At 58.7% G+C, this 23285-nt stretch overlaps 8 protein-coding genes across 8 annotated transcripts; 3 read left to right on the forward strand and 5 right to left on the reverse strand.

Annotated features, from left to right (window-relative positions):
* Window positions 1-103: 103 nt before the first annotated feature.
* Window positions 104-643, forward strand: SPRG_22154 (hypothetical protein; the record flags this gene model as incomplete). Its single annotated transcript, XM_012343715.1, has 2 exons — window positions 104-162; window positions 214-643. The coding sequence occupies 2 exons, from the start codon at window positions 104-106 to the stop codon at window positions 641-643; spliced, it is 489 nt and encodes a 162-aa protein (XP_012199105.1).
* Window positions 644-1210: 567 nt separating this feature from the next.
* SPRG_19836 (hypothetical protein) lies at window positions 1211-2065 on the reverse strand (the record flags this gene model as incomplete). Its single annotated transcript, XM_012343694.1, has 5 exons — window positions 1211-1377; window positions 1433-1544; window positions 1587-1751; window positions 1793-1901; window positions 1947-2065. 5 exons carry the CDS (start codon window positions 2063-2065, stop codon window positions 1211-1213), a joined length of 672 nt encoding a protein of 223 aa, XP_012199084.1.
* A 2201-nt stretch (window positions 2066-4266) lies between these two features.
* SPRG_19837 (hypothetical protein) lies at window positions 4267-5942 on the forward strand (the record flags this gene model as incomplete). The annotated part of the gene is made up of 2 exons (XM_012343695.1): window positions 4267-5733; window positions 5772-5942. The coding sequence occupies 2 exons, from the start codon at window positions 4267-4269 to the stop codon at window positions 5940-5942; spliced, it is 1638 nt and encodes a 545-aa protein (XP_012199085.1).
* Window positions 5943-6740: 798 nt separating this feature from the next.
* SPRG_22155 (hypothetical protein) lies at window positions 6741-8866 on the reverse strand (the record flags this gene model as incomplete). Its single annotated transcript, XM_012343716.1, has 3 exons — window positions 6741-7469; window positions 7538-7836; window positions 8029-8866. The coding sequence occupies 3 exons, from the start codon at window positions 8864-8866 to the stop codon at window positions 6741-6743; spliced, it is 1866 nt and encodes a 621-aa protein (XP_012199106.1).
* A 729-nt stretch (window positions 8867-9595) lies between these two features.
* Window positions 9596-13671, reverse strand: SPRG_05011 (hypothetical protein; the record flags this gene model as incomplete). Its single annotated transcript, XM_012343522.1, has 2 exons — window positions 9596-13365; window positions 13407-13671. The coding sequence occupies 2 exons, from the start codon at window positions 13669-13671 to the stop codon at window positions 9596-9598; spliced, it is 4035 nt and encodes a 1344-aa protein (XP_012198912.1).
* Window positions 13672-14405: 734 nt separating this feature from the next.
* On the reverse strand, window positions 14406-15899 carry SPRG_05012 (hypothetical protein; the record flags this gene model as incomplete). The annotated part of the gene is made up of 7 exons (XM_012343523.1): window positions 14406-14822; window positions 14877-14945; window positions 14994-15207; window positions 15237-15366; window positions 15420-15477; window positions 15530-15608; window positions 15658-15899. The coding sequence occupies 7 exons, from the start codon at window positions 15897-15899 to the stop codon at window positions 14487-14489; spliced, it is 1128 nt and encodes a 375-aa protein (XP_012198913.1). The 3' UTR covers window positions 14406-14486.
* A 576-nt stretch (window positions 15900-16475) lies between these two features.
* On the forward strand, window positions 16476-18698 carry SPRG_05013 (aspartyl-tRNA synthetase). The gene is made up of 8 exons (XM_012343524.1): window positions 16476-16738; window positions 16795-16895; window positions 16950-17088; window positions 17137-17411; window positions 17463-18023; window positions 18071-18194; window positions 18243-18500; window positions 18561-18698. Exons 1-8 carry the CDS (start codon window positions 16502-16504, stop codon window positions 18576-18578), a joined length of 1713 nt encoding a protein of 570 aa, XP_012198914.1. The 5' UTR covers window positions 16476-16501; the 3' UTR covers window positions 18579-18698.
* A 326-nt stretch (window positions 18699-19024) lies between these two features.
* On the reverse strand, window positions 19025-20227 carry SPRG_22156 (hypothetical protein; the record flags this gene model as incomplete). The annotated part of the gene is made up of 1 exon (XM_012343717.1): window positions 19025-20227. One exon carries the CDS (start codon window positions 20225-20227, stop codon window positions 19025-19027), a length of 1203 nt encoding a protein of 400 aa, XP_012199107.1.
* Between the last annotated feature and the right edge of the window lie 3058 nt (window positions 20228-23285).

Genomic DNA, 23285 nt, shown 5'->3' on the forward strand with positions numbered 1-23285 from the left:
AGACTGGTTCCAGACCCTCCGCGACCTCCAGCGCCGCGCGTTGGTCGAGCTGGATGCTGTCACCGCGGCCGTGCACGACGCCAACCACTACTGCACCTCGGCCATGTACCCGATGGCATGCGAAGTCGGCATCCCGAGGCCCGCGCGGCGATCGACATTGGCGTTCGCTTCGGTCGTCGCCAAGCGCGCGCCCGAGCCATCCGACCGATGCAGTCGCCTCCGCGCCGTCCAGCACAATGTTGAGCAGCACTGGACAACCTTGGCGTCGGCGCTCTCGCTCGAGGCGGCGACCAATACCGACCAGCACGACGTGCTCTTTGCCATGGTGCACGGCGTCTCGATGACGGCCATGGTGGCGCGCGCCTGGCAGAGTCTACAAGCCGTCTTTGACGCTGCAGCGGCGCGCTGGGAAGAGCGGCCGGAGCCCACGCCCACGCAGCTCTGCGACGCGATCGTGGCCAGCGGCAAGGAGCAGAATCGCCAGCTGCAGGCACACGTCGATGCGTGTATGGCGGCGATGCAAGCGATGGAGACGCGGTACACGGCCGCGCTGGAGGACACCAAGGCCGCCAACCACGCACTGGACGCCAAGCTCAGTGAGGTGCTCATGTTGCTGCGTGGAAAGGTTGTCGAGGGATTTTGACCAATTTTGACATGGATTGATGTTGCGACTCTTTTGATTCGCCGCTTTCTAAATATTTTCAGCGAATCACAAGCGACTTGTTCTGCGGCTCGGCGAAACCAGGGCTTGCGATGGCTGCCATGGCACTCAAAATCGAAAGCGCTGAAACTTGGATAGATGATAGAAGACACGTTGGAGAGCACGAAAAGCCATGTCACGTCGGCGTTGGAGGCGGAGAGCAAAAGTTGTGCAGGGATTTGTTAATAGTGGTAACGACCATATTTAGATGTTGACTGCCACATGTCGCCATATTTAGCCAACACTTCGCCACAAACGATGGTGCCGTCGCACGGACAATCCAGTCCACCAGCGTTTATGGCCGCGTGAGACGTACTCGATGGGAGAATAGTATTTGGGCTCTTTACGTAGTGCTAGTCCATAGGCAAAAGTGTACCACGTGCATGCGTACCAGTGGGTGCGATTGACGCCATTCGGAGTCATGCCCGCCAACGACTCCAAAGCGGGGGTCACGTTGCTGTAGGCAAGTAAACGACGCAAAAGAGAAGAAGCACGTGTCCAAGACGTTATCTATGCTTCGTCGTCGCTCGAGTAGTCGTCGGTGCTCGGGCCAAAGCGCTTGGACGTGTAGTTGGTGTACGTCAAAAAGTGATTCGAGAGCTTCGACTCGAACGTCGGGACGAACCCCGACGGCGTGAACCCGAGGTCCTTCTTCATATCCTTGCGGAGAATGCTCGCTAGTCGAGTGTAGAAAGTCACAAAATTGCGAAAACAAAACACTCGGTGTCATACCTGTGATGAATGCGTTGGGGGTGAGAATGACGTCCTTGGCCCCGTCCCGCTTCTCCGTCTTTTTCGAGAGGAGACGCATCGTGTCGGCAAACTTGGACATACAGTTGGTGTTCTAAAGTCGCATCAGACACGAGTGTCATCGAGTCGGTCGTACGAGGTATGGTGGGTCCACGAGGACATAGTCGAAGAAATGGTGGAACTTGGCGTCGACATCAAGCGGCGAGTTGTAGTCGTAAAAGGCAAACTCGTCCGGGTACTTGTCCTGGAACCGGTGGTCGTACTCGAAGAGGAACACGTTCTTGCGCTCGGGATGCAGCGCCTAGTCCCGTTTGTAGCTGTTTCAAGATGCAAGAGTGCTACCTTGAGCGCCTTGAAGGCGGCAGGCGTGCTTACAAACGCGATGGGGCCGCCGTTGCTGTGCTCCATGGCCTCGAGCGCGAGCGCGTCGCCCGTCTTGGTGTCGTACCAGCTAGTCGCACTTCATCAGTTATTGCAACAAGCGCGACGACAGTACAATTGGGAGAGGCGAAAGTCTTCCGAGACATCGTTGTCTTCGTCGAGCTTGGCCGCCGTCAAGTGCGCCTGGAGCGCCGCGAGCGTCTCCGCCGAGAGTTCTGCCGAGAGCAAGTCCATTGTCGTCTCTCGTCGCACACGTAGAAAGGTCGATGGCCAGGAATGACTGGGCAAACTGAGTCGACCAATGGCATCGCAGCGATGCTGAAGAAGCAGCCAATCAAACGCGTGCTGCAGCCTTTCCAGTATGCACGATGCGATGGCGCAAAGGAACGCTGCCAAGAGCCCTTGATGACACTAAACCACTGAAGCGACGCTTAATAGGAGGCGTTGTATAGTATGTAGCTCTGCTGGTTGTATCATCCAAGCGGCCAACGACCGTCACGGCCTTTTGCAGCGACCAAACGACGACTGGCACACGATCCTGCCTGCGTGCGGCTTGTGCATCAGTGGAGATGCAACAAACTAGGCTCCGTTGCTTCTTAAACCCAGCAAACTTCTTGTAGATCTTGTTGGTTTTGAGTGAAAATGTGCGCTCGGTCGACTTTCTTGGCAAAAGCGTCCGCTACAGCGTCTTAAGCACAGGGCTTTCCATTCATTCCCACGACAAGAGACCATAGTCACGTTGCCACGAACGTGTCTTGGCGAGGAAGAGATAATTCGCCATTCGTCTTTCATTTTCTACTCGCTCTGAGCTCCTACAGACCAGCAGGAGTACTCCCCGTGACCCATGAAAAGTCCCATGAGCCCATGAGATGGATACCAGTACGCAGCGACAGGCGTTCTTGGTTGCTAGGCATGTGGTCGTTGTTGACGACACGGCGTCGATCGCCCCAGCACTTGGCTGGGCGATTGTGCTCGTTCATGTTCGAGTCGGATGTTGCGTAGCACCGCCACAGGTAGTACTAGCTTACTACCCAAAGCCTGTGTTGACGAGGCGAAAACGCCATCGTCCGGACCTTTGGGGAAAGCACATACCAGAACATGGAATAAATAGCAAGGGTACGGGACGCGCGCCTATGAATATGGCCTTTGATTGGCGTGTTGCAGAATCATCGGCGTCCTTTTGCATCGCAATATGTCCTATACACTCATGCCCAGTTTCGCCACGCGATATTGGCTCGTGAGTGTACCCGTCTCGGTTCGCTGCAAGGCAGTGGCAGCGTGGTGCCCGTTGAAGGCGTGGCACTGCCACGGCTTCAACTTCTATAGGGGTCATGCGGTGCTGCCACGTCATGCAGTGTGAAACGTCCGAAACCAAGCAACCACGATGGTCACGCAGAGGGCAACCCTTCGAGACGCATCGCCCCAGCGTTCCCATCGCGGGGCGCGCTTCATACTGGCTCATAACACTCTCGCTTGGACGATGAGATGCCTGTGACGATATACATGTGACCCAAGTTTCGATCTCTGACAGTGTGAACCATGAACAGCGCTTGCAATTTTCTTGAACTTGCGTGGAACATTTCGCTTGCTTATGCAAACGCATGTACAACGGTAGGCTTACTTTACCATGCGCGCCTTGCATGCTTGACACGGCTTGTTTGTGCCTTTTAAATATCGATCGCTCATATTGCTTGGCTGGGCGCTGTTACTTCGTGGAATGGACGTGGCTGCCGTCGCTCGGTGAATCCATCAACTATCCATGCTTTCTTCTTTCGTGACGGGTCGTCCCACAAGACGGCAGGTGCTTGCGACCAGATTTGTCCGACCATGATGACGTGCGGGACGCCAACGCTCCTACCCTACAGCTCCATGGGGCTTCTCTCGAACGCCACACATCAGCAGAAATCATCATCTCCTACGACACGGCCCGACACCAATGGTGACAGACACCAGGGGTGGTCGAGGTACCAGTAGCAACCCATGGAATAACGTTATTCCCTTGGTAAAAACGCTCGTACCAGTACATCTGGAGCCTGCTTCCTCACGTCACGCTACTCGCACCATGGAATCTGTCCAGTGCGAACGACGGCGAACCCATGTGAAAATCATGTGAGGTTGCCGTTGGCGCGTTGCGAATCCCACGTCCGTGATGGCGACATCAAGACCACATAGCCTTCAAACGCATGGGGAAGGGAGGGGAGCCGTCCAGAATTGCCCGTTGTGGGCTCTACACGTACACGTAGCGGCGAGCTAGGATGCTAATACTCGCTCAGGTACGCAGGATGCAATCGCCGCCGTGCTTGTTGAAGTGCCACCGGTTTCGGGTGGGATTTATGAAAAACACGCAAAAACCACGTGCGTGAAAAACGAGGTATCCATTCGCAGGCGACGAGCCAGTCCGATTCGCGCTTCGTCCGGGGCAAGAAGATCCGACCATGCTCCTTAGCCGGGCCGAGCAGCAGCAGCGCAGCAGCAGTCGCTACGAAGTGAGCGAAGAAGGCTACGAGAGCGTCAAGTCGCCCGTGGCGCCGCCGCTGGAAGACGGCGCGCTGCGGCCGGGCGGCCCGCCTGTCTACACGAGCGCGCCGGTGCTAGGTCTCCTCGCGCAGTACGTGTGTGTCGGGCTGCTCTACGGCGCGCTTCCGAGCCTCTCGTACCCGCTCTTCACGGCCTACTTCCGCCTCAGCGGCGCGCGCTTCAACGCGATGACGGCGCTGCTCTCGATCGGGTGGTCGCTCAAGGTCTTTGTGGGCATGCTCTCGGACTGCGTGCCCATTTGCGGCTACCGGCGCAAGTCGTGGATGATGGTCGGCTGGACATTGTGTCTCGGCTGCATGCTCGCGCTCGCCTTCCAGAACCACGGCCCGCCCTACATTGACAACCCCGCCCTCGCACGGCGCAACATCAACACGCTGACGCCATCGGAGAAGGCCGCGTTTGTGCATCCCGATGCGCAGCGCCGTGGGTCGATGATGGCCATCATCTTTGGCCTCGCAACGTTCTGCTACATCATCGCCGACGTGCCGTCCGATGCGCTCGTGGTCGAATTCGCCCAGCGCGAGCCCGAAGCCACGCGCGGGCGCATGCAGTCACTGGTCTACACAACGCGGACGGTCGCGTCGGTCCTTGCACAGGTCGTCATTGGCGTCGCGCTCAACTCGCCTGCGTACGGCGGGACGTTTTCGTGGGACATGGGGCTTCATACGCTCTTTGTGTTGCTGGCGCTTCCGTGTGCAGCCATGGTGCCCATCACGTACTTCTTCATCGTCGACACGCCGCTGCCGCGCGTGCGATTTCGCGACTACTTGGATCAGTTTTGGCGCCTCCTCATCCAGCGCGCGACGTGGCAGGTCATGCTCTTCAACTTTTTCTTCAACCTCTTCGCGTCCGGGATCACGTCGACGGCCGCGCCGTACGTCAAGCTCACGTGGGCCGGCGTCGAGAACATCAACATTCAGCTCATGACGATTCTCAGCAACTTGCTCTTTGCCGGCGCGCTTGCGGCAACCGGGCGCTGGGGCACGATGTGGAATTGGCGCTTGGTCATTGTGACAACGACGCTCGCGATGAACGCGATTGACGCAGTCGTGCAGTACCTCACCATCTACAATGGCATTCGGAACCAGTGGTTCTACCTCGGCGTGCCATTGGCCGAGCAGCTGCCGTACGCCATGCAGTTCATCGTGACCACGTTTGTGATCGTCGAGCTTGCCGAAGTCGGCAACGAAGCGGTGACCTACGGCCTCCTCACGACGGTCAACAATCTGCCCACCGCGTTTGGCCCGCTCCTCGCCAACATCATTTTCGGGTCGTTTGATGTCTCGAACGAAGCCATTGCCGCCGACTCGGACGCGACGCGCCACCAGGTCGCGGCGACTTATGCCATCTACTATGGCACGACCGTCGTCGCGTGCTTCTGGGTTGTGCTGCTCCCGCGCAGAAGGAGGCCGTGTACGACTTGAAGGCCTACGGCGGGTACCAGCCGATCATTGGCGGCCTCGTGGCGGCCGGCATGGCGGCGTCGCTAGTCTTTTCGCTCGTCGTGAGCGTGCTCTCCATGTTTGATGAAACGTCGTGCTTGGTCGTCGCCGGTGGCTCTGGGTGCCCGTAGCTGTCGTCGTGCCCGATGCTAGAATCTACTACTGCTAATTGCACAGCTTTATATATACAAGTGTACACACCTTTGTCCATGGACGAATGTGGTCGTGGGGTCGTCTAGCTATCTACGATTGAGAATTCCGACACAATGAAAACACGAGACCTTGGCTGCGCCTCGGCAAGGATGCCTTGGACGTATTACGCTCGTCCTCCGCACTGGTGAGGTTGGGTAGACATACTACACGAGTGAAGAATGTTGCAGGTAGATGTTTAGTGGGGGTAGAGGTAGGTGAGCTTCACAAGAGATGAGTGCTTGGCCTTCGAAACCTTTCAGAAGCTGTAACAAGAATATGAAAAAACACGCCGAAGTGTGGAAATCAGTTTTTACACTGATTAGAACAAATACTACACTTGACCTTAGCCAAAAGGCCGACGCCGCGCGCCGCGTACGTCTTTCGCGTCACCGTCGTTCGCTAGCTTTTGCACGTTCGCCACTAGAGTAGTGAATAAGTCCTGTGACTCCGGAATACATACTTCTCCAATTAAAATTGGACACGTTGGCATCAGGCGATGCCACCCAAAACGAGTCGAAATGACAAACGCAACGTCCTTTTCTTGGACGACACCAGAGTTGTCGTCGACAGGTCCCGCAACGTCTTTCATCAACCACGCGACGATCACAACCACATCGCACTAAGCCTCGCTAGAGACTGCTAGCCCTACTCCTCAATCAAGACGGAATTACTTGGGGGCAACAACCGTGTTGATGTCCGCCATGCCGGTGGTGGGCGAGGCGGGTCAGTTGTTTGAATTACACTTCCAATTTGGAAATGGCTTGAGCTCGTTTGCTCTGCGCCTGGATGCTGGTTCGTGTGCGATCTTGGAAGCGGTCTTTGTAACCAGTGCACGTGTTGCCCTTGACCGGGTTGGTGCATGGGACAAATGGTGTAGGCGCATCGGGAGACCGCCGTCTCTCGGAAGCGCGGCCAGGACATCGGGTGGGATTGGCATGTTTGCGGTTGCCACCTGCGCCGCGTCCGTGCGTGGCCTTTTGCTTGCCTCCGCCAAGCGGCTCGACGCCCTTCGTCGGATCGAGATAGCTGGTCGGGGGTGCCGAATCGCGGAGCGCGTGCTTGAGCACCCGTAGGAAGAGGTTTTGGTACGCGGGTCCTTCTGTGGCGAACGTTGTCGGGAAGCTCGAGATCGACGCGACGACGCTTGCGTTGCCATTGGCTGCCATCGCTAGGAGGGTGCCGAAAGCCGCGAACCGCTCGTTGAACCACTGTAGCACTATCGTCGTTGCACTGTCGGGAAAATCGTCGGTGTCGTCGAGAAGTTCCAAGGCCAGAGCGAGCGCGGCCTCCACCACAGCCACAAGGATGTCGGAACCGAACGTGTTGGCATAGGCGAGCAAGGCGTGCAGCGCTGCACGGATGTTGTCGATGGTGCAAAAGTTGTGTCGTGGCTTAGGTGGGGTCAGGCTGACGGGGAAGTGACTCAAGCTGACGCGTGCGTCGTCGTTCCACACACTGCGGAGGTTCTTCGACAACGGGAAAAATGCGCCAAGGAGAGCATGTTGGAGCCAAACCGCCAGTCGAACAGATAGACGAGGGTACCGGGGTGCGGAGGGAACCGGATCGCTTCGCACCTGGCGACGCTTGCGAGGAACTCCATCGGCATCGCCGTTTGGTATTGTGCGTTGGTGATCCACCAATGTACCTCGGCCTGGGCTGGTGAGACTCGGAGAGCGCTCTTAGGACCCGACGCGACCTCGGTATACTGAGCGAGCGTTCGGGTGGCAGCGGCGCGGCTTCGAGCGCGGTGCTCGCGCTGGTACTCCGCTGCGAACGCAGCGACGGGAGGCGCAATGCCGCCGTGGCCCGGGATGCCCGCGTAGGTGGCGGCACCTGCCAGTGTCGGATTTGTTACCCTCCGCGTGCCAGAGAGTTGCCGCGCCCGGTGCCACGTTGTGTCGTGTGCAAGGTCATCTGCATCCGTGTCGGTTGTCGCTGCCTCACTCGCCACGCTGGACAGGAACGGGTTGATTAGCGACGGACTTTTTCCATCGCGACGTGGAGGAAAGGCGACTGGCTGCGGACCCGCCGCGTGCTCCGAGGCGGAGACGACTGGCATAGGCGACTGCACAGCGGTCGCTGTCGCGGCCTCGTCCAACAACGACGACGAATCGATGCCGGAGTCGGAAGGGTCGTGGCAGAATGACTCGCCGAGCTCCACGATATTGGGGTCGTTGGCACCGCCGTCGGCGTGAAAGGTAAAATCGACGATGTGTTGGACGGACGGGCTGACCAAAAGCCCCGAGCGCGGGTCGCAAACGATGCGTCGCAGCGTACCCAAATTGACGGCGTTGTGGACGTCGTAGCCGGCCAGGATGGCGGCAATGTCGCGTGATGGAGCCTCCAGATCCGTTTGAGGGCGGATACGGTGCCAGATGCGCCGGTGGCACTCCAGGAGAGCCTCCATGGTGAGGCCCGTAGCGCTGCGCGGCGCGTCGTCGTCGAGGGCGGACCAGTCGGTGTCCCATAGCAGCGCTGCCACGACTGGAAGAACGAGGGCGACGGCGTCTTGACGCATTGTGAGCCGTCCACGGTGGGTCCTGACCTGGATCGATCGTGACGCATGGTCGGCGCGGCACACTTGCCCGAGCACCCAGTTGTCCACGACGCGGGCGACGACAAAACGCCGCATGAGTCGGTGGGTGCCCGCGTCGCGTTCCGCGGCGGTGACGACCGGAAACTGCTCGTTGCTCGCTGCGACCGGGAGCGATAGTTGATCGGTAATGGACTCGTCGGGTGTGACGTCAATCACCAAACGGCGTCTCGAGCGGCGTACCGTGCCATAGGCCACCGTTGAGATGTCGTCGACGAGCAGGGAAACGCTTTCTGGGTAAATGCGGACGATGTCGCCGGGAGAAAGCATGGTGCGTGTGGAACGTAGTTATTTGACTGACACTACCAATTAGGTAATGGCTTGACCTCGTTTGCTCTGCGCCAGGATCTTGGATCGTGTGCAATCTTGAAACCGGTCTTCTGGATCTTGGCCAAAAGGCCGACGCCGCGTACATCTTTAGCGCCACCGTGTTCTGGATCCGTGTCCTTTCAACATGAACCTCCACCACGAGGCGCGAATACTTGGCAACCAATACGAACCCGCGACTCCTCTATGCGCCCTTTTCGATATTAGAACAAAGTCCATAGCTCCGTAAGCTTTTCATACCGACTGTCAACGCTCTCGCCCAACAAGTGAGAACACACCGTCGTTCGCTGGCTTTTGCACGTTCGCCACTAGAGTAGTGAATAAGTCCTGTGACTCCGTAATACATACTACTCCAATTGGACACGTTGGCATCAGGCGATGCCACCCAAAACGAGTCGAAATGACAAACGCAGCGTCCTTTTCTTGGACGACACCAGAGTTGTCGTCGACGGGTCCCACAATGTATTTCATCAACCACGCGACGATCACAACCACATCTCACTAAGCCTCGCTAGAGACTGCTAGCCTCTTTATGCAAGACGCTACATCATTGTGGGTATCCTCAAAGTAGTGTCGACCAGAATTGTGTAGTTTTACACAACGACGAAATATCCTTTTGCAATATATAAACGTATGTATTCATCATCCTAGTCTATCTATCCGTCGTCTTGTTTACCGCTTGGTGTGGTTGATGTAGCGCAGCGCGAGCATGGCGAGGACGCGGAAGAGGACAATGCAGCCGAGCACGACGAGAATGTCCAAGAGCGCGTCGTCGTAGTACATCTCGTACGTAAACTCAATGTACTGCTTGACGCTGATGCTGGTCGCGTTCATCTGCTGGAGGATGCTCGGCGGCACGTTCTGCATTGTCTGGCACCCGAGCTGCGTCGGATCGTCGCCCGTGCACTTGGCAAACGTCTGCGACGTCAGAATCGCCATCGAGTACTTTGGCGGCACGATCGTGTAGAGCCAGCGGTACCCGCTCGGGATCTGCGACGCGGTCGGCGTAAAGCCCATGAAGAGGAAGAAGATCGAGTTGAAGAGGATGCCGACGAGCGCCGCGACCTCGACCGACGGCATCGCGTACGCCATCAACTGGCCCATGTAGACGTTCATCAAGACCATGAGCGAGAGGTTGAAGCCGTAGTAGACGCACGCGCCGACCGACTCGTTCAAGCCGACGAACGGGTAGTAGATGATCGTAAAGAGGAACGTCGTCACAAACACGTACGGGATCTCGGCGAGCGTCGACCCGACAAAGTACCACAGCGCATTGTACGTCTGCGACGCGCGCTCGCGGTAGAACGACGCGCGCTCTTCGCCTGCGAGCGGAATGACGCTGTTGAACGAGATCATGCCCACAAAGAGCGACGTGAGGAAGATCATGCCGACGCCGCCGGTCGCGCCCGAGAACGTCGTGTAGTCGACACCGCGGTAGACCAAACCAAAGAGGACGGCGAGGAAGACCGAGATGAAGATGCGCGTGTTGTTGTACGACGGCGTGCGCCAGTACATGCGGAAGAAGCGCTGCGTCACCATCTTGAACTGCGTCGACGACGACGCCGCACGCTTGTTGGCAAACGTCAGCTCGGGCAGCGACGGATGGACGTTGGCGTGAATCGCAAGCGCCTCGGCCAGCGACCGGCGCTCCTCCGACGCGTTGAAGATATGTACATAGTCCTTTGGGTGCGCGTTCTTGGCCTCGACGCCGGCGCCAATCACCTCGAGCATCCACGTCGCGGGGTTGGCGTCGTCCGAGAGCGCCGGCGTGTCCGGGATCGACGTAAAGTACTCGATCAAATGGCTTGCTTTCGTGCCAAGGTCGCCAAAGAAGACGGTCTCGCCACCGCGCTTGAGAAGGAGGAGCGAGTCAAACATCTCAAACACCTCGGCCGACGGCTGGTGGATCGTGCAGACGACGGTGCGACCCGTGGAGGCAATCTTGCGGATGCCCGTCATGATGATCTTGGCCGACCGAGCGTCGAGGCCGGACGTCGGCTCGTCGAGGAAAAGCACCGACGGCGCCGCCGCAAGCTCGACACCGATCGTCAGGCGCTTCATCTGCTCGACCGACGCGCCACGAATGATCTTGTCGCCGAGGGCCTGCATGTCGAGGAGCTCGAGGCACTCTTCCGCAAACGCCATCTTCTCGGCGGCCGGGATCTCATCGGACTGACGCAGCATCGCACTAAACTGGAATGCCTCACGGAACGTCGCGCTCTCGCTGTGGATGTCCATCTGCTCGCAGTAGCCCGTCGACCGCCGAATCGCGAGGTCCGTGGCCGGGTACCCATTCAGAAGAATCTGACCTTCGATCTTGCCGCCCGTCTTGCGACCGGCAATGACGTCCATCAAGGTGGTCTTGCCTGCGCCGGACGAGCCCATGAGCGCCGTGATCGTACCCGGCAACGCAAAACCGTTGATACCCTTGAGCAACTGGAGGTCCGGCTCGCCCTTGGTCGGGTTGGGCACCGAGTACCAGAGGTCTTGAAAGGCCAGCGTCACCGGTGTGACCGACCGGTGGCTGGCCACCGTGACGGCCACGGCATTCGCTGGCGTCTTGGGCGCCTCGACGTACACGTTCGTCGCCTTGTTGCCGTCCGTGTCGCGCCACACGACCTGGTCATCCTGATCGCCATCGTCCTCGACCAGCACCGAGTGCTCGGCCGTGTCGTACTGCACGTACTCGAGCGCGAGATAGGCGAGGAGCATGAAGAAGACGTAGCACACGGCGAGGTAGAGCACAGCGTACCAGATCCAGACCGTGTCGGTCTTGAGGCCAAACTGCTGCAGCTGCGCATTGCCAAAGGTCTGGCCCGTGCGCGCGCAGTAGTCGATGCCCTTGTACTCGCATTGCTGAAACTCGGACGCCGCGTACTGGTTGATGGCCAGTGCGCGGATGCACCACGCGAGCGGGTCGATCCAGTAGATCCACACAAAGTAGTCGGGCATGTCGGACGACGACATGATAAAGCCGGAGAAGAGCACGTAGAAGAGCACCGACACCATCGAGATGGGCTGCGCGACGTTGAGGTTGGGCGAAATCGACGCGAGGAAGAAGAACCACGTCGTGAACGCGAGGTTGGTCACGAAGAGCAAGAGGAGGTACGTGAGGAACGCGCCGAGATTGGCCGTGAAGCCCGTGACCCAGTACATGACCGAGCCAAAGAGAATCGTCTCCAGCAATGCAAACGGGACTTGGGTCGTGCACTGCGCCAGAATGAACGACGACGTCCGAAAAAAGTGGGCGGCCTTTTGCTTGTAAAAGATCTCGCGCGCCTCGACGATCGCGGGAATCGTCGGCAGCTGCCCGAGTGCGAGGAAGAGCACCGTGGTAAAGATGACGCCAAGCACCGTCACGATCTGGTCGACGTCGACTTGGTAAAACGACGTCGAGTAGAGAAAGCCCATGACGAGCACCATGATGATGCGACTCACGACAAACTCCTTGTTGCGGAGAAAGACCGTCACTTGACGATGCACGAGCGCCTTCGTGCTCGCCGCGAACGGCACGTGGTACGCCGGCAGCGCTGCGAGGTGCGAGGTCGCGTCGTCGACGAGCACCGGGTCTGTCGGCGTCGAGAGGTGACCGACCATGGCGCCGTAGAGCTGCGACTCCTTGAAGAGCTCGGCGTACTCGCTCGGGAGGCGCGGCGTGCGCGCATACACGCTGTTGGACACGAGGTACTGGTCTTGCTCGGGCGTGCCGAGGTCGAGGAGAAAGTCGGCGACGTCGCGATGCACCGGGCACTTGAAGCCGAGCGACTCGAAATACTGCAAGCAGAGCGCGCGCGGACCGTGGTACATGACGTGGCCTTCGTTGAGGAGGAGGACGTCATCAAAGAGGTTGTAGACTTCGGGCGATGGCTGCAGCAGTGCAATCACAATCGTCTTCTTGAGCGACGCAGCCATGCCTTTCTGCGCCTTGACGATATCGTAGGTTGCCGCCGAGTCGAGGCCCGTGCTGATCTCGTCCATGAACGAGACCTGCTTCATGCCAAACTCCATCTCGCCGACGGTCACACGCTTGCGCTCGCCGCCCGAGACACCGCGGAGCATGCCGTTGCCGACGATCGTGTCTTCGCAGATCTTGAGACCCATCTGGCGCGTGATAATGTCCGGGTAGACGTGGTACAGTGACTGGATCACAGCCTTGGCCTGCGCGTTCTCTTGCGGCGAGCCATGCACCAGCGAGTCGAGGACGCGGGGAGGGACGGCGGCGCCACCGCTGCACGCGTGGGCAAAGGCCAGCGTCTCCTTGACGGTCAAGGTCGGGTAGTTGAAGTCGCGCTGGCTCACGTACGATGCAAACTGCGGCAGCTTGTTGCCGACGACCTCGGACGCCGCGCCGTTGTACGTGACGTGGCCGCCGATCGAGATGTCTTTTGCATGGGAAAGCGACCCGAGAGGAGCTTCATGAGCGACGACTTGCCCGAGCCGGGCTGGCCGAGCACGAGCGTCGTCGTGCGCGGCTTGAAGACACCGGTCATCGGGTGCAGAATGTCCTTGCGGATCGAGCGCTTGGCGCTAAAGAGGCCCAACACACTCTTCTTGACGTCGTTGACCAAGGTCGGGAGTTCGTGGCCGTCCTTGGTCGCCACGACCACGTCGGCGGCGATCGAGAGGTCCTGGAATCGGATCTCGAGCTGCGGCAGTGCCTTGCCCATAGAGGCTTCGAGCTGCGCCGCCAGTGTCGCATGGAAGGCGTCCGAGCCGTCTTGCAGAAAGGCGTCCGCGGTGGTTGCCATGGTGCAACCATGAGGAAGGAAATCCAAGTATGGACTCTCTACTGATGGCGCTGGTTGGTCGAAGGATCCGGCATGTCAGCGACGTCCCGGGACATGGGTGCTGGTCGCGCCATGATCGTGGTATCGACCTAAAAACGTGGCAGTCTGCGCGCGTCGATGATGAACCGAGCCCGATTCGTCACCAAGTATCCGCTCCCACCGTATCCGGCGAATCGGATCATCCGGATTATGTCCGGATACGAAGTGGGCACGGGATCCCGCGCCAGCCATCATCATCGTCCTGTGAAGGTGCTGCGCGTAAGACATGAAGAGCTTAGGTAGGAGGACCAACGTCTCGGTAGACATTGCTGCGAATCCCTCGCTGGCAATCGAATCAGCTGCGTTGACGCCGCTACGGGCTTCAAGTTGTATGACGGACCGGGCTACAGCTTATGTTAAAACCAACCCAGGACCTTCCAAGTGGGACAGGTATGGATCGGTTGTGTAGTCTGTCGTGGGCGCGTCCAGTCGAACGGCCACTCGAATTTGACCAGAAAAGCTGGCGTGGACTGTACTTCGTCCTGCGCCACGATCGTTCACAATTAACGATCGAGACGCCGGCACTGGGGGTTGAACCGACCACTTTTTACATGCCAAGTAGGCGTGTATCGCTGGGAGAGAAGGTCGCCAACGAGGTGTGCGAGCCACCAGCACACACCACTGGCCCATTAACAGTAGTGCGTGGTCGTCGTCTGTAGGGCACGATAGATTGGACCTTTCAACTCGTAGAATGGTCTAAAACGAAGCGTGTTTCGGTGCATCTTTGCCAGAGATCTCTACAGCATTCGCCGCTGGAGCATGCTAATGAGGACCGAGATCATGCCGCCGAGGAGGACGCCGGCAATTTCGGCCTTGTGCTCTTGCAACGTCGCCTGCACGCTGCGCAGCGGCGCTTCCCACGGCTTGGGGAGGCGCAGGGCGGTCGCACGCGGCAGCGACAGCGGGAGCTGCGCATGCTGGTGGGCGAGAAAGCCGAAATGCATGTCGGCCACGGCGTTCAGAAGGCTGAGCTCAATGTCCGGGTCTTCGTCTGGCTTTTCGAGCACGCAGTCGCCGTCGCGCGTGATGAGCCACACTTGGTGGAAGCGCGACTTGAGCTCGTTGGCAATCACCTAGTATTACCACATCCTATGGGAATTTGCATCTGGTAGGGTCGAGCAGCGTACGAGGTGCATGCCATAGTTGGCGATCGAGGTCTGCGCCTTTTGATGCAAGATCGTCACGTCCGTCTCCAGCTACACGTCGTCGTCTTCATTCTCTCTGCATCTCGGAGAAGACCGTACCTTGAACGAAACGTAAAAGGCGTGTGGCGCCCACTCGTACCGAAGCAGCCCGAGAAGCTTGGGCACGTGCTGCAGCGTCAGTGTCAGCGCGTCGTTGGCGTGCGACGGCGTCGATTGGATCTTGTGCTCGACCATCTCGGAGGCCGGAATGTAAAAGTCGCTCACGGCGGCCGCCAAGTAGAACATGGCTCGCTCGCCGAGCGGCTTGACGGCACTGGCGATCGCGCGGAGGGCAAAAAGTACTCGTCGACCGAGACAAACGCGACCGGGCATAGCATCGTCTGCTGCATCGCTTGCTTGTAGCTCTTGAGCGCGTCAATGCAGCGCGCTTGCGAGACGCGGTCTTCGCTCGTGATCTCGATCGACTTGCCGTCTGCGCATGTCGTCGTTGGTACTCATGTCGACGTATGGCATTGGTTCTACTACCTTTGGCCACATCCAGGTGCTTGAGCAAGCCCAAGTCGACGTTGTGCGACATGGCCTTCTACAGACAAGAGGTCAACGCGTTGAGATGGACAATGGTCGACGGGACCAACCTGAAAGTGGCGGGCGAACGGCATGACGCAGCCAGGACGGTGCAGAAAGATGACGGCGTACCCGAGCTTGACGAGATACCTACGCCGCCATGAGCCACATGTACGGCCATGGCCCTTTCATAGCGTACTCGGCGGAGGCGGCGCCTCGCGACCCCGTCGAGAAGTTGTCGATGAAGCGCACCGTGTTCTTCTCCAGCGGAATCGTCGTGCCGCCCGACGTCACGATCGCCACCGTGCGCCCGATGGTCTGCTGGTGCGCAACAAAGTCGGCGAGCGCGGCCTCCATCTCGGGCAGCGTCGATGGCGTCGGCGTTGAGTCAAAGTACGCGTCGGCGCGCTGGCGCTGGGCCTCGAGCTTCGCCACGTCCATCGTGTTGCGAGTTTTCCTGTGGCCGACGTCGATCCGGATACACGACACATATCCGAACCGCAACCTGCGAATGTGGCATAAAAGGCGGCATGCCAGTTTTAGCGATTTAAATGTGGCATATGCCATAGCAAAACGCCCCATGGTACCATCTCACGGGCCAACATCATCTTCTTCACTGCCGTTCTTCCAGCTGCGTTTCTTGGAGTAGAGAATGTACAGTAGGTTCTCATCCATCGACTCGTGCAGTTATCATCAATCAATCTTGTGGTGGTTGAAAGCTCGCTCGTGGTGCCACGTGTGGACACTGACACGCAATGCTGGTCACTAGTAGACAAGTTGTGCATCGTCCCAGCACCGTTACCCAGCGCGACCCACTTATATACCGCATCGAACAAGCAGCGAACAAGATGGACTTGCATATGCGAAAATGCGCTCCCTCGTGGCTCTACCTCGCCATGTTCTTGTGGCGTTGGCGTCGAGGACCGCGTTGCCCGTCACGCCGAAAATAAGATCGCATAAGATTCAAGTTCGGCATATGCCGAAACGGATCCATCGGCGTCTGATGAGTGGAGGCGTCAGTCTGTATTTTTCACCTCACGAAGATGGACATTCCCGCGTTGGAAGCTGCGATCGCCGCCAAGGCCGCCGAGATCCGCGAGCTCAAGGCCGCCAAGCAAGACGTCAAGGAGCACGTCGCTGCCTTGCTGAACCTCAAGGGCCAGTTCAAGGCGCTTGCCGGCTACGACCATGGCACGACGCCCGGCGCCCCCGCGGCCGCGCCCAAGCCCAAGCAGCTCACGAAGAAGGAGCTTCGCTTGTTGGAGCGCCAGAAGCAGGCCGTACGTCATAGCGCCAATTCCTGCATCACGACGATCTCACGGACCAACGGGCGTAGGAAGCGGAAGCTGCGGCCAAGGCCACGTCTGCCGACCCGACCAAGTTTGGCGACGCGCCGCTCATCCAGTCGCGCGAGGCGCCGACCAAGAAGTTTGTCGAGTACGTGATGGCCTCTTTGTGCCATTGCAATATACTGATGGGCAACCAATGTAGTGTCGGCGACATTGACAAGGCCAAGGCCGGCGAATCCTTTTGGGTCCGCGGCTACCTCCAGAACGTCCGCGCCAAGCCGAAAATCGCCTTCTTGGTCCTTCGCCAGGCCGCGTTCACGATCCAGGGTGTCCTCAGCGAGGTCCGTCATCGTTGCTTTCATACAATGGGGTACTCATGTCTAGTGTAGAGCCAAGACGTGCCCAAGGCCATGATCAAGTACGCCGATGAGATCCCGCGCGAGTCGGTCGTCGACCTCTATGTGACGGTCAAGGTCGCTGCCGTCGAGATCCACTCGACGACGCAGAAGGACGTTGAGCTCGAAGTCACCAAGGTGTTTACGATCAGCAAGGCGCTCACGTCGCTCCCGATGCAAATCGAAGATGCGTCGCGCTCGGATACGCTCCTCAACGCCGAGGGCTCCGACTACGTCGAGGTCGGCCTCGACACGCGCCTCGACAACCGGTGCGTTTGTTGTTCTCGCTTTTGGAGGACTTGAACCCACATCAATGCTAGTGTCTTGGACTTGCGCACGCCGGCCAACCAGGCCATCATGCGCATCCAGTCGGGCGTCGGCCAGCTCTTCCGCGAGTTCCTCTACTCGAAGGGCTTTGTGGAGATCCACACGCCCAAGCTCCTCGGCGGTGCGAGCGAAGGCGGTGCCAACTGCTTCTCGTTCAAGTACTTTGACCAGCACGCGGTCCTCGCCCAGTCGCCGCAGCTGCACAAGCAGATGGCGTGCGCCTGTGCCGGTCTTGAGAAGGTCTTTGAAATTGGCCCTGTCTTCCGCGCCGAAAACTCGTTTACGCGCCGCCACTTGTGCGAGTTCACGGGCCTCGATCTCGAAATGACGATCAAGGAGCACTACTCGGAGTGCTTGGATGTCTTCTCGGAGCTCTTCATCTATGTCTTTGACAACCTCAACTCGCGCTTCAAGCGTGAGCTCGACATCATCAACGAGCAGCACCCGTTTGAGCCGCTCAAGTACTCGAACCCGACGCTGATCCTCAAGTTTGACGAAGCTGTCGCGATGCTCAACGCTGCTGGCATTGATCAGGACCCGCTCGAGGATCTGAGGTATCGGATTCTCCAACTTGATACACTGATAGATTGCATCCCTCTAGCACGCCCAACGAGAAGGCGCTCGGTGACCTCGTCAAGGCCAAGTACGACACGGACTTTTACTTTTTGGACAAGTTCCCGCTCGCTGTGCGCCCGTTCTACACGATGCCCGACCCGACCGATGCGGTATTCGGAACCTGGTTTTTGAAAATGGCGATTGAGTTTGAGCTGTAGCGCTGGAGCAACTCGTACGACTTTATGATCCGCGGCCAGGAAATCTTGAGCGGGGCCCAGCGTGTGCACGACCCGACGCTCCTCGTCGAGCGCATGAACTCGCTCGGCGTGCCCGAGGCCGACCTCCAGACGTACGTCGATGCCTTCAAGTACGGCGCGTTGCCGCACGCTGGCGGCGGCGTCGGCCTTGAGCGTGTCGTCATGCTCTTCCTCGGCCTCGAGAACGTCCGCAAGGCGTCCATGTTCCCGCGTGACCCGGTACGTCGACGGCTTGTTGGATTTCAACGGGAGACTCATTAAAGCTGGTAACATGCGTAGAAACGCCTTCGCCCGTAAATGCTAGCAATCGCTACACCGTGCGCCTCGCAATACACGTCCTTTCTCCTTCTGACCTCGTATTCGCTGGCAGATTGATTCGCTCAAAAACGTGCACAAGTTGGCAAATGGGGTCCCCCGAAGTTTATTTCTTCCCTTGGGTGCATCACTCCGATTCGGATTGACAAGACGGCTTTGAGACCTCGTTGGACCGTGCGTCATCGACGGCCAAGTAATAGGTGCCTGGAACGAGCCTGTTGCTTCTACCCAACGCTAGCCCACTGAGATAGTACCATACTGTACTCCCAGACAGGCCATGCCGCCGATCCTTGCGCATTGCCGACTACCGACAGTCTGTCCTTGCGCATCGTGATCGCAGTGCATGCACAAGAGGTGGTGGTGACATGTAGAACTTGCTATTGCACAAGAGACTGACGTACAGCTACGGTGTCGTGTATCTTGGCACGCTAGACATCGAGGCGACCGACGTGCGCGATGGCCTGGTGCAGCACCGTGAGGCCGCGGTGGGCCACGTCGTGCTTCCACTGCGGGTCGTCGCGGAGGTAAAAGACGTCACGGAGTGCCTCAGCGGCGACCTTTCGATTCGCGGCGTCGTGCTGCGTGGCTGCGTTCTCGGCGCGGAGGGCGGCCAGCACCGCGAGCGACTGGACGGTGCCCATCTCTTGCATGACGGTGACCGTGCGAGCGGTTGGCGGAAACCACGTCTCGTAGCCCGCGACGGCGGTGCCACTCATGGCGTCGTAGCCAGAGAACGCTGCGTTGCCGTCGGGCGCTACATAGTCGGGAAAGAGGGTCGTGGTCACGCTTGGCACATCCTTGAGCACGCGCGACCCGACCGCGAGGGTGTCGGCGCCGCACGGTCCGAGACCCGTGTGCACGTCGAGCAGCACGGCATGCGTGATGGCCTCCAAGTCAATGTGGGCGGCGACAAAGGTCCGCAAGAGCGTGTGGCTGGGTTCAATGTGCTGGCCGCCGTAGCTCAAGCCGTGTGGGAAATGGTAGTTGCCCGAGACGACCGCGCGCTTCGCGGCCGTGTAGCCCATCGTGGCGATGATTTGGAGCATGCGCGGGTAAAAGAGGAACGGGAAGAGCACGGGCTCGCGCGGGTTGAGCGCGGGCTCGAGGTCCGCGTACCCATGGGCGTTCGGGTCGGCCGCCCGCTTGGCGGCGAACGCCGTCGCGCTCAAGTAGTTGCGGTTCAAGTCGACGTTGTGCTCGTTCACGCGCCGCAAGGCCGCAAAGCCATATGGATTGACGCCATGCACGAGCAAGATCGTCGGGCGATTGTTCTCATCGTCGGACAGCGCCGTGAGGTTGGCGAGAAAGGCCGACTGGATCGCGCTGCCTGCAAAGCCCTCGACGCCGTGCGTGCCTGAGAGATGCAGCACGAGGTGCGAGCTGCTGCCGCGGAGGATTGCCACGTCAATCGAGAGGTCGGCGTACGCCGCGTCGTCGACCGGGTACGGTATCGCGTGCAACTCGGCGCCGGCGTGGGTCGCCGCGTAGCGGAAGCGCATTCTCGCCTCCATGTAGTCGTCGGCAAAGTACGTCAAGTACGGCGAGTCCATCACGCCCTCAAAGCGTGACTTCCATAGCGTTCGCAAGACGATCGCGATGAGCAGCGCGGCCCATGTCCAGCGGTCGGCCATCGTCGGCGGTAGAAATAAATCTGCGTGCCACGTCGTCGTCTCCGCTTCGAACTTCGAGCACGCGCGGATTGGTCGATTCAACGTACACGAACTTTTGGTCATAAACATTCTTGACATGTCAAGAACCTTGGTAAAAATACCTCTCCTTGGACAATCATCCAGCGGATGGTCAACACCAAGCGGCGATGCGAACGCACGTGGCAACAGTACGGACGTCGCGGATGATATCTTTTAGACGATTTGACACATTCATTTGATGGCCAGTACTATCCCATGGTGCTACAGTATCCTATGCTACTAGCGTCTGCCCTTATTCGAGTTGCCGTGTCTTGAACCGCTGATGGCTGTTAAACCTGGTCATTTCGTCATCGACGAGATTGGCACTCGTCCATACGTCCTAGGCACGGTCTTCAGAGTGACGTGACGCTACTACGTTATCACCGCCTGCTCCTTGCCATCGAGGATCTTGGTCGCTTGGCATGAAGGATCGATCCAACGACCAAGGACGATGTTGACAGCGATGAGGTCGACAACTCTATTTTCCCGTGCATTGGGTTGTGCGCGCGCACGCCATGATGGTGCGAAGTATTGACAAGCAACATCCCTCCTGTAAACCGGTCGTGCTGGCTGACGACGTACGTACCATCAGCACGGGCGTGCATGCCCTCTATCCGTGTGTACAAGGCGCGTGTGACTTGTGAGAGATGTCGGCCTCTGCGTTGCTCCTCGCCGTCCACTTGTACCGGGTTCTGCTGCACGAGGCCCACTGCTCGAAGATCGCGCACGAGCCGCGCTTGTCCCAGGTCTCGTGGGTTGTGCGACTGGATTTCAGTATGGTGTGTCACCCACCGAAATGTTTCGACGACAAGGCGGCACGCAGTGTGCAAGTGGCGACGTCGACAGCATAGCATGGCGCGCACGGCCGCCTTTGTCGACTTTTCGGCCAACGCGTTCTACATATTTGTGTACACAACCCTCTATGCCTTCCTCTCGGTGCTCTTCCAGTGGTCCATTGAAGGTTCTTTCACAAATGATTGTATGAGGGCGCCAAATTGAAGTTGATTCCTCTAGGCGACGAGCACATTCCGAAAGACCCGTCGACGCGGATCCTCTTTGTGGGGTACCACACGACGCACAACTGGGACCTCCTCCTCACGGGCATGTCGCTCCGCGATGTCCTCGACGAAGCCCCCGTCGGGATCATGCACCGGACTCTCGTGGCCCTCAACCCATGGCTGCGCCTCCTTGGGGCGATCCAGGGCACGCGACAAAATGTGCTCGAGATGTACAACCGCGGTCACCGCGCGTGCATGGTGATCCCGGGCGGCGCCGAAGAAGCTGTTGCGGGCTTTGAACACGCCTACACGGTCGACTGGTACTACTGCGTTGAATGTGATGGGACGTGACCGAAAGCAGCTCGTTTGGATGCAACTAGGAAATCGTCTTCGGGCCGCGTGCGCACGGGGTTTGCCGAGCTAGCAATGGACGCCAAGTGCGTCATCGTCCCGGTCGTCGTCCAGAATGCCCAGGAAATGTGCTTCAACCCACTGTTTTACCTTGTGAACGTCACGAGACTCTCGCGCGCGTACAACCATTTGCTCACGCTGCCCTACGGCGTCGGGTGGGTCTTTCTCCAGCTCAAATTGGCTCTGTGGATCACGCTCACGTTCCCGACAAGTATCCCGATGCCGGTGAAAGCAACGCTCAAGTTTGGCAAAGCGCTGCGACCTCGAAAGGCCGAGTCGCCAGCAGCCTTTGCGCGGCGCGTCGAAACCACGTACCGAAAATTTCTGCACCGTGAGAACCCTGGTGGGCTCAACTACACGCGGGCGACGCAAGCCCGGTTTGCCACATCCCACACGCGCAAGATAACCTAATGCGAGAGATGACGTACGAGTCGCTTCACGAAAATATGCAAGTCGATTTTTGAATCGTCCGACCACAAAAAGAAAACACATGACGTGGCACGTCCCTGACGCAGACATATTGGCTGGCGCAAATTTATGAGTACGGTAGGTGGCAAGACTTTACGATCCCATGCAATCGCTATATCAGAAGTGGCTCGAAGCCGACATGGTCAAGCCCGTGGACTATACGTCGACGTGGCTCTACCGCGTGCTGTATACCTACCTCTACCCGCTCCTCGTAACCTGGTTTGGCTGGACAGTCAAAGGTACGCAGCGGAGACGCCTTGTCGCCCTGTCACCGTTCTAGGCCACGAGCATTTACCGAAAGACCCGTCAACGAAGATCCTCTTCGTGGGCTACCACACGACGCACAACTGGGATATCCTCATGATGGCGATGGCGATCAAGGATGCTTTGGGCGAGCCGCCAGTGGGGCTCATGCACTCGGCCTACGTGGCGCTCAGCCCGTGGGTCTCGTACCTTGGCGGCGTCGAGGGCACGCGTGCTAATGCCGCCAACGCCTATCAACGTGGCCACCGCGCCTGTCTTGTCCTGCCCGGTGGTGTGGAAGAAGCAGTCGCGGGATTTGAAAATGCGTACACCGTCAACTGGTTTCATTGCTACCATGGCGACGCAGCACATTCACGCGCGCTACTGTAGGAAGTCGGCGTCGGGGCGCGCCCGGACAGGGTTTGCCGAAGTTGTCCAGCAAGCCGGCGGTATCATTGTGCCCGTTGTCGTGCGGAACGCTCAAGAAATGTGCTTCAGCCCCATCTTTTTCCTCTGCAACATTTCGGGTCTCTCGCGCTTCTACGATACGCTATTGACGCTACCGCTTGGCATTGGCTGGCTCCTTTGGCAGCTCAAGCAAGTGCTGTGGCTGCTCCTTTCTTTTGGATCGAGCATTCCTCTGCCCGTGCAAGCCACGCTCAAGTTTGGCCCACCGCTGCAACCGCGTCGGCACGAGTCGGCGGCCGCCTTTGCCCACCGCGTCGCGTCGAGCTACGCCGCGCTGCTTGCCACCGAGCAGCCCGATGGTCTCAACTACACCCGCGCGCTCCACGAACGCTTCCGGAACGCGCGTTGTTGTCGCTAGTACGGTATGCCCTGTATAAACACTCCCCCAGAACTCTTCCCGATTCCTATCCGGA

Source organism: Saprolegnia parasitica, assembly GCF_000151545.1.
Source record: "Saprolegnia parasitica CBS 223.65 unplaced genomic scaffold supercont2.14, whole genome shotgun sequence".
In the NCBI taxonomy this organism is placed as follows: domain Eukaryota; phylum Oomycota; class Saprolegniomycetes; order Saprolegniales; family Saprolegniaceae; genus Saprolegnia; species Saprolegnia parasitica.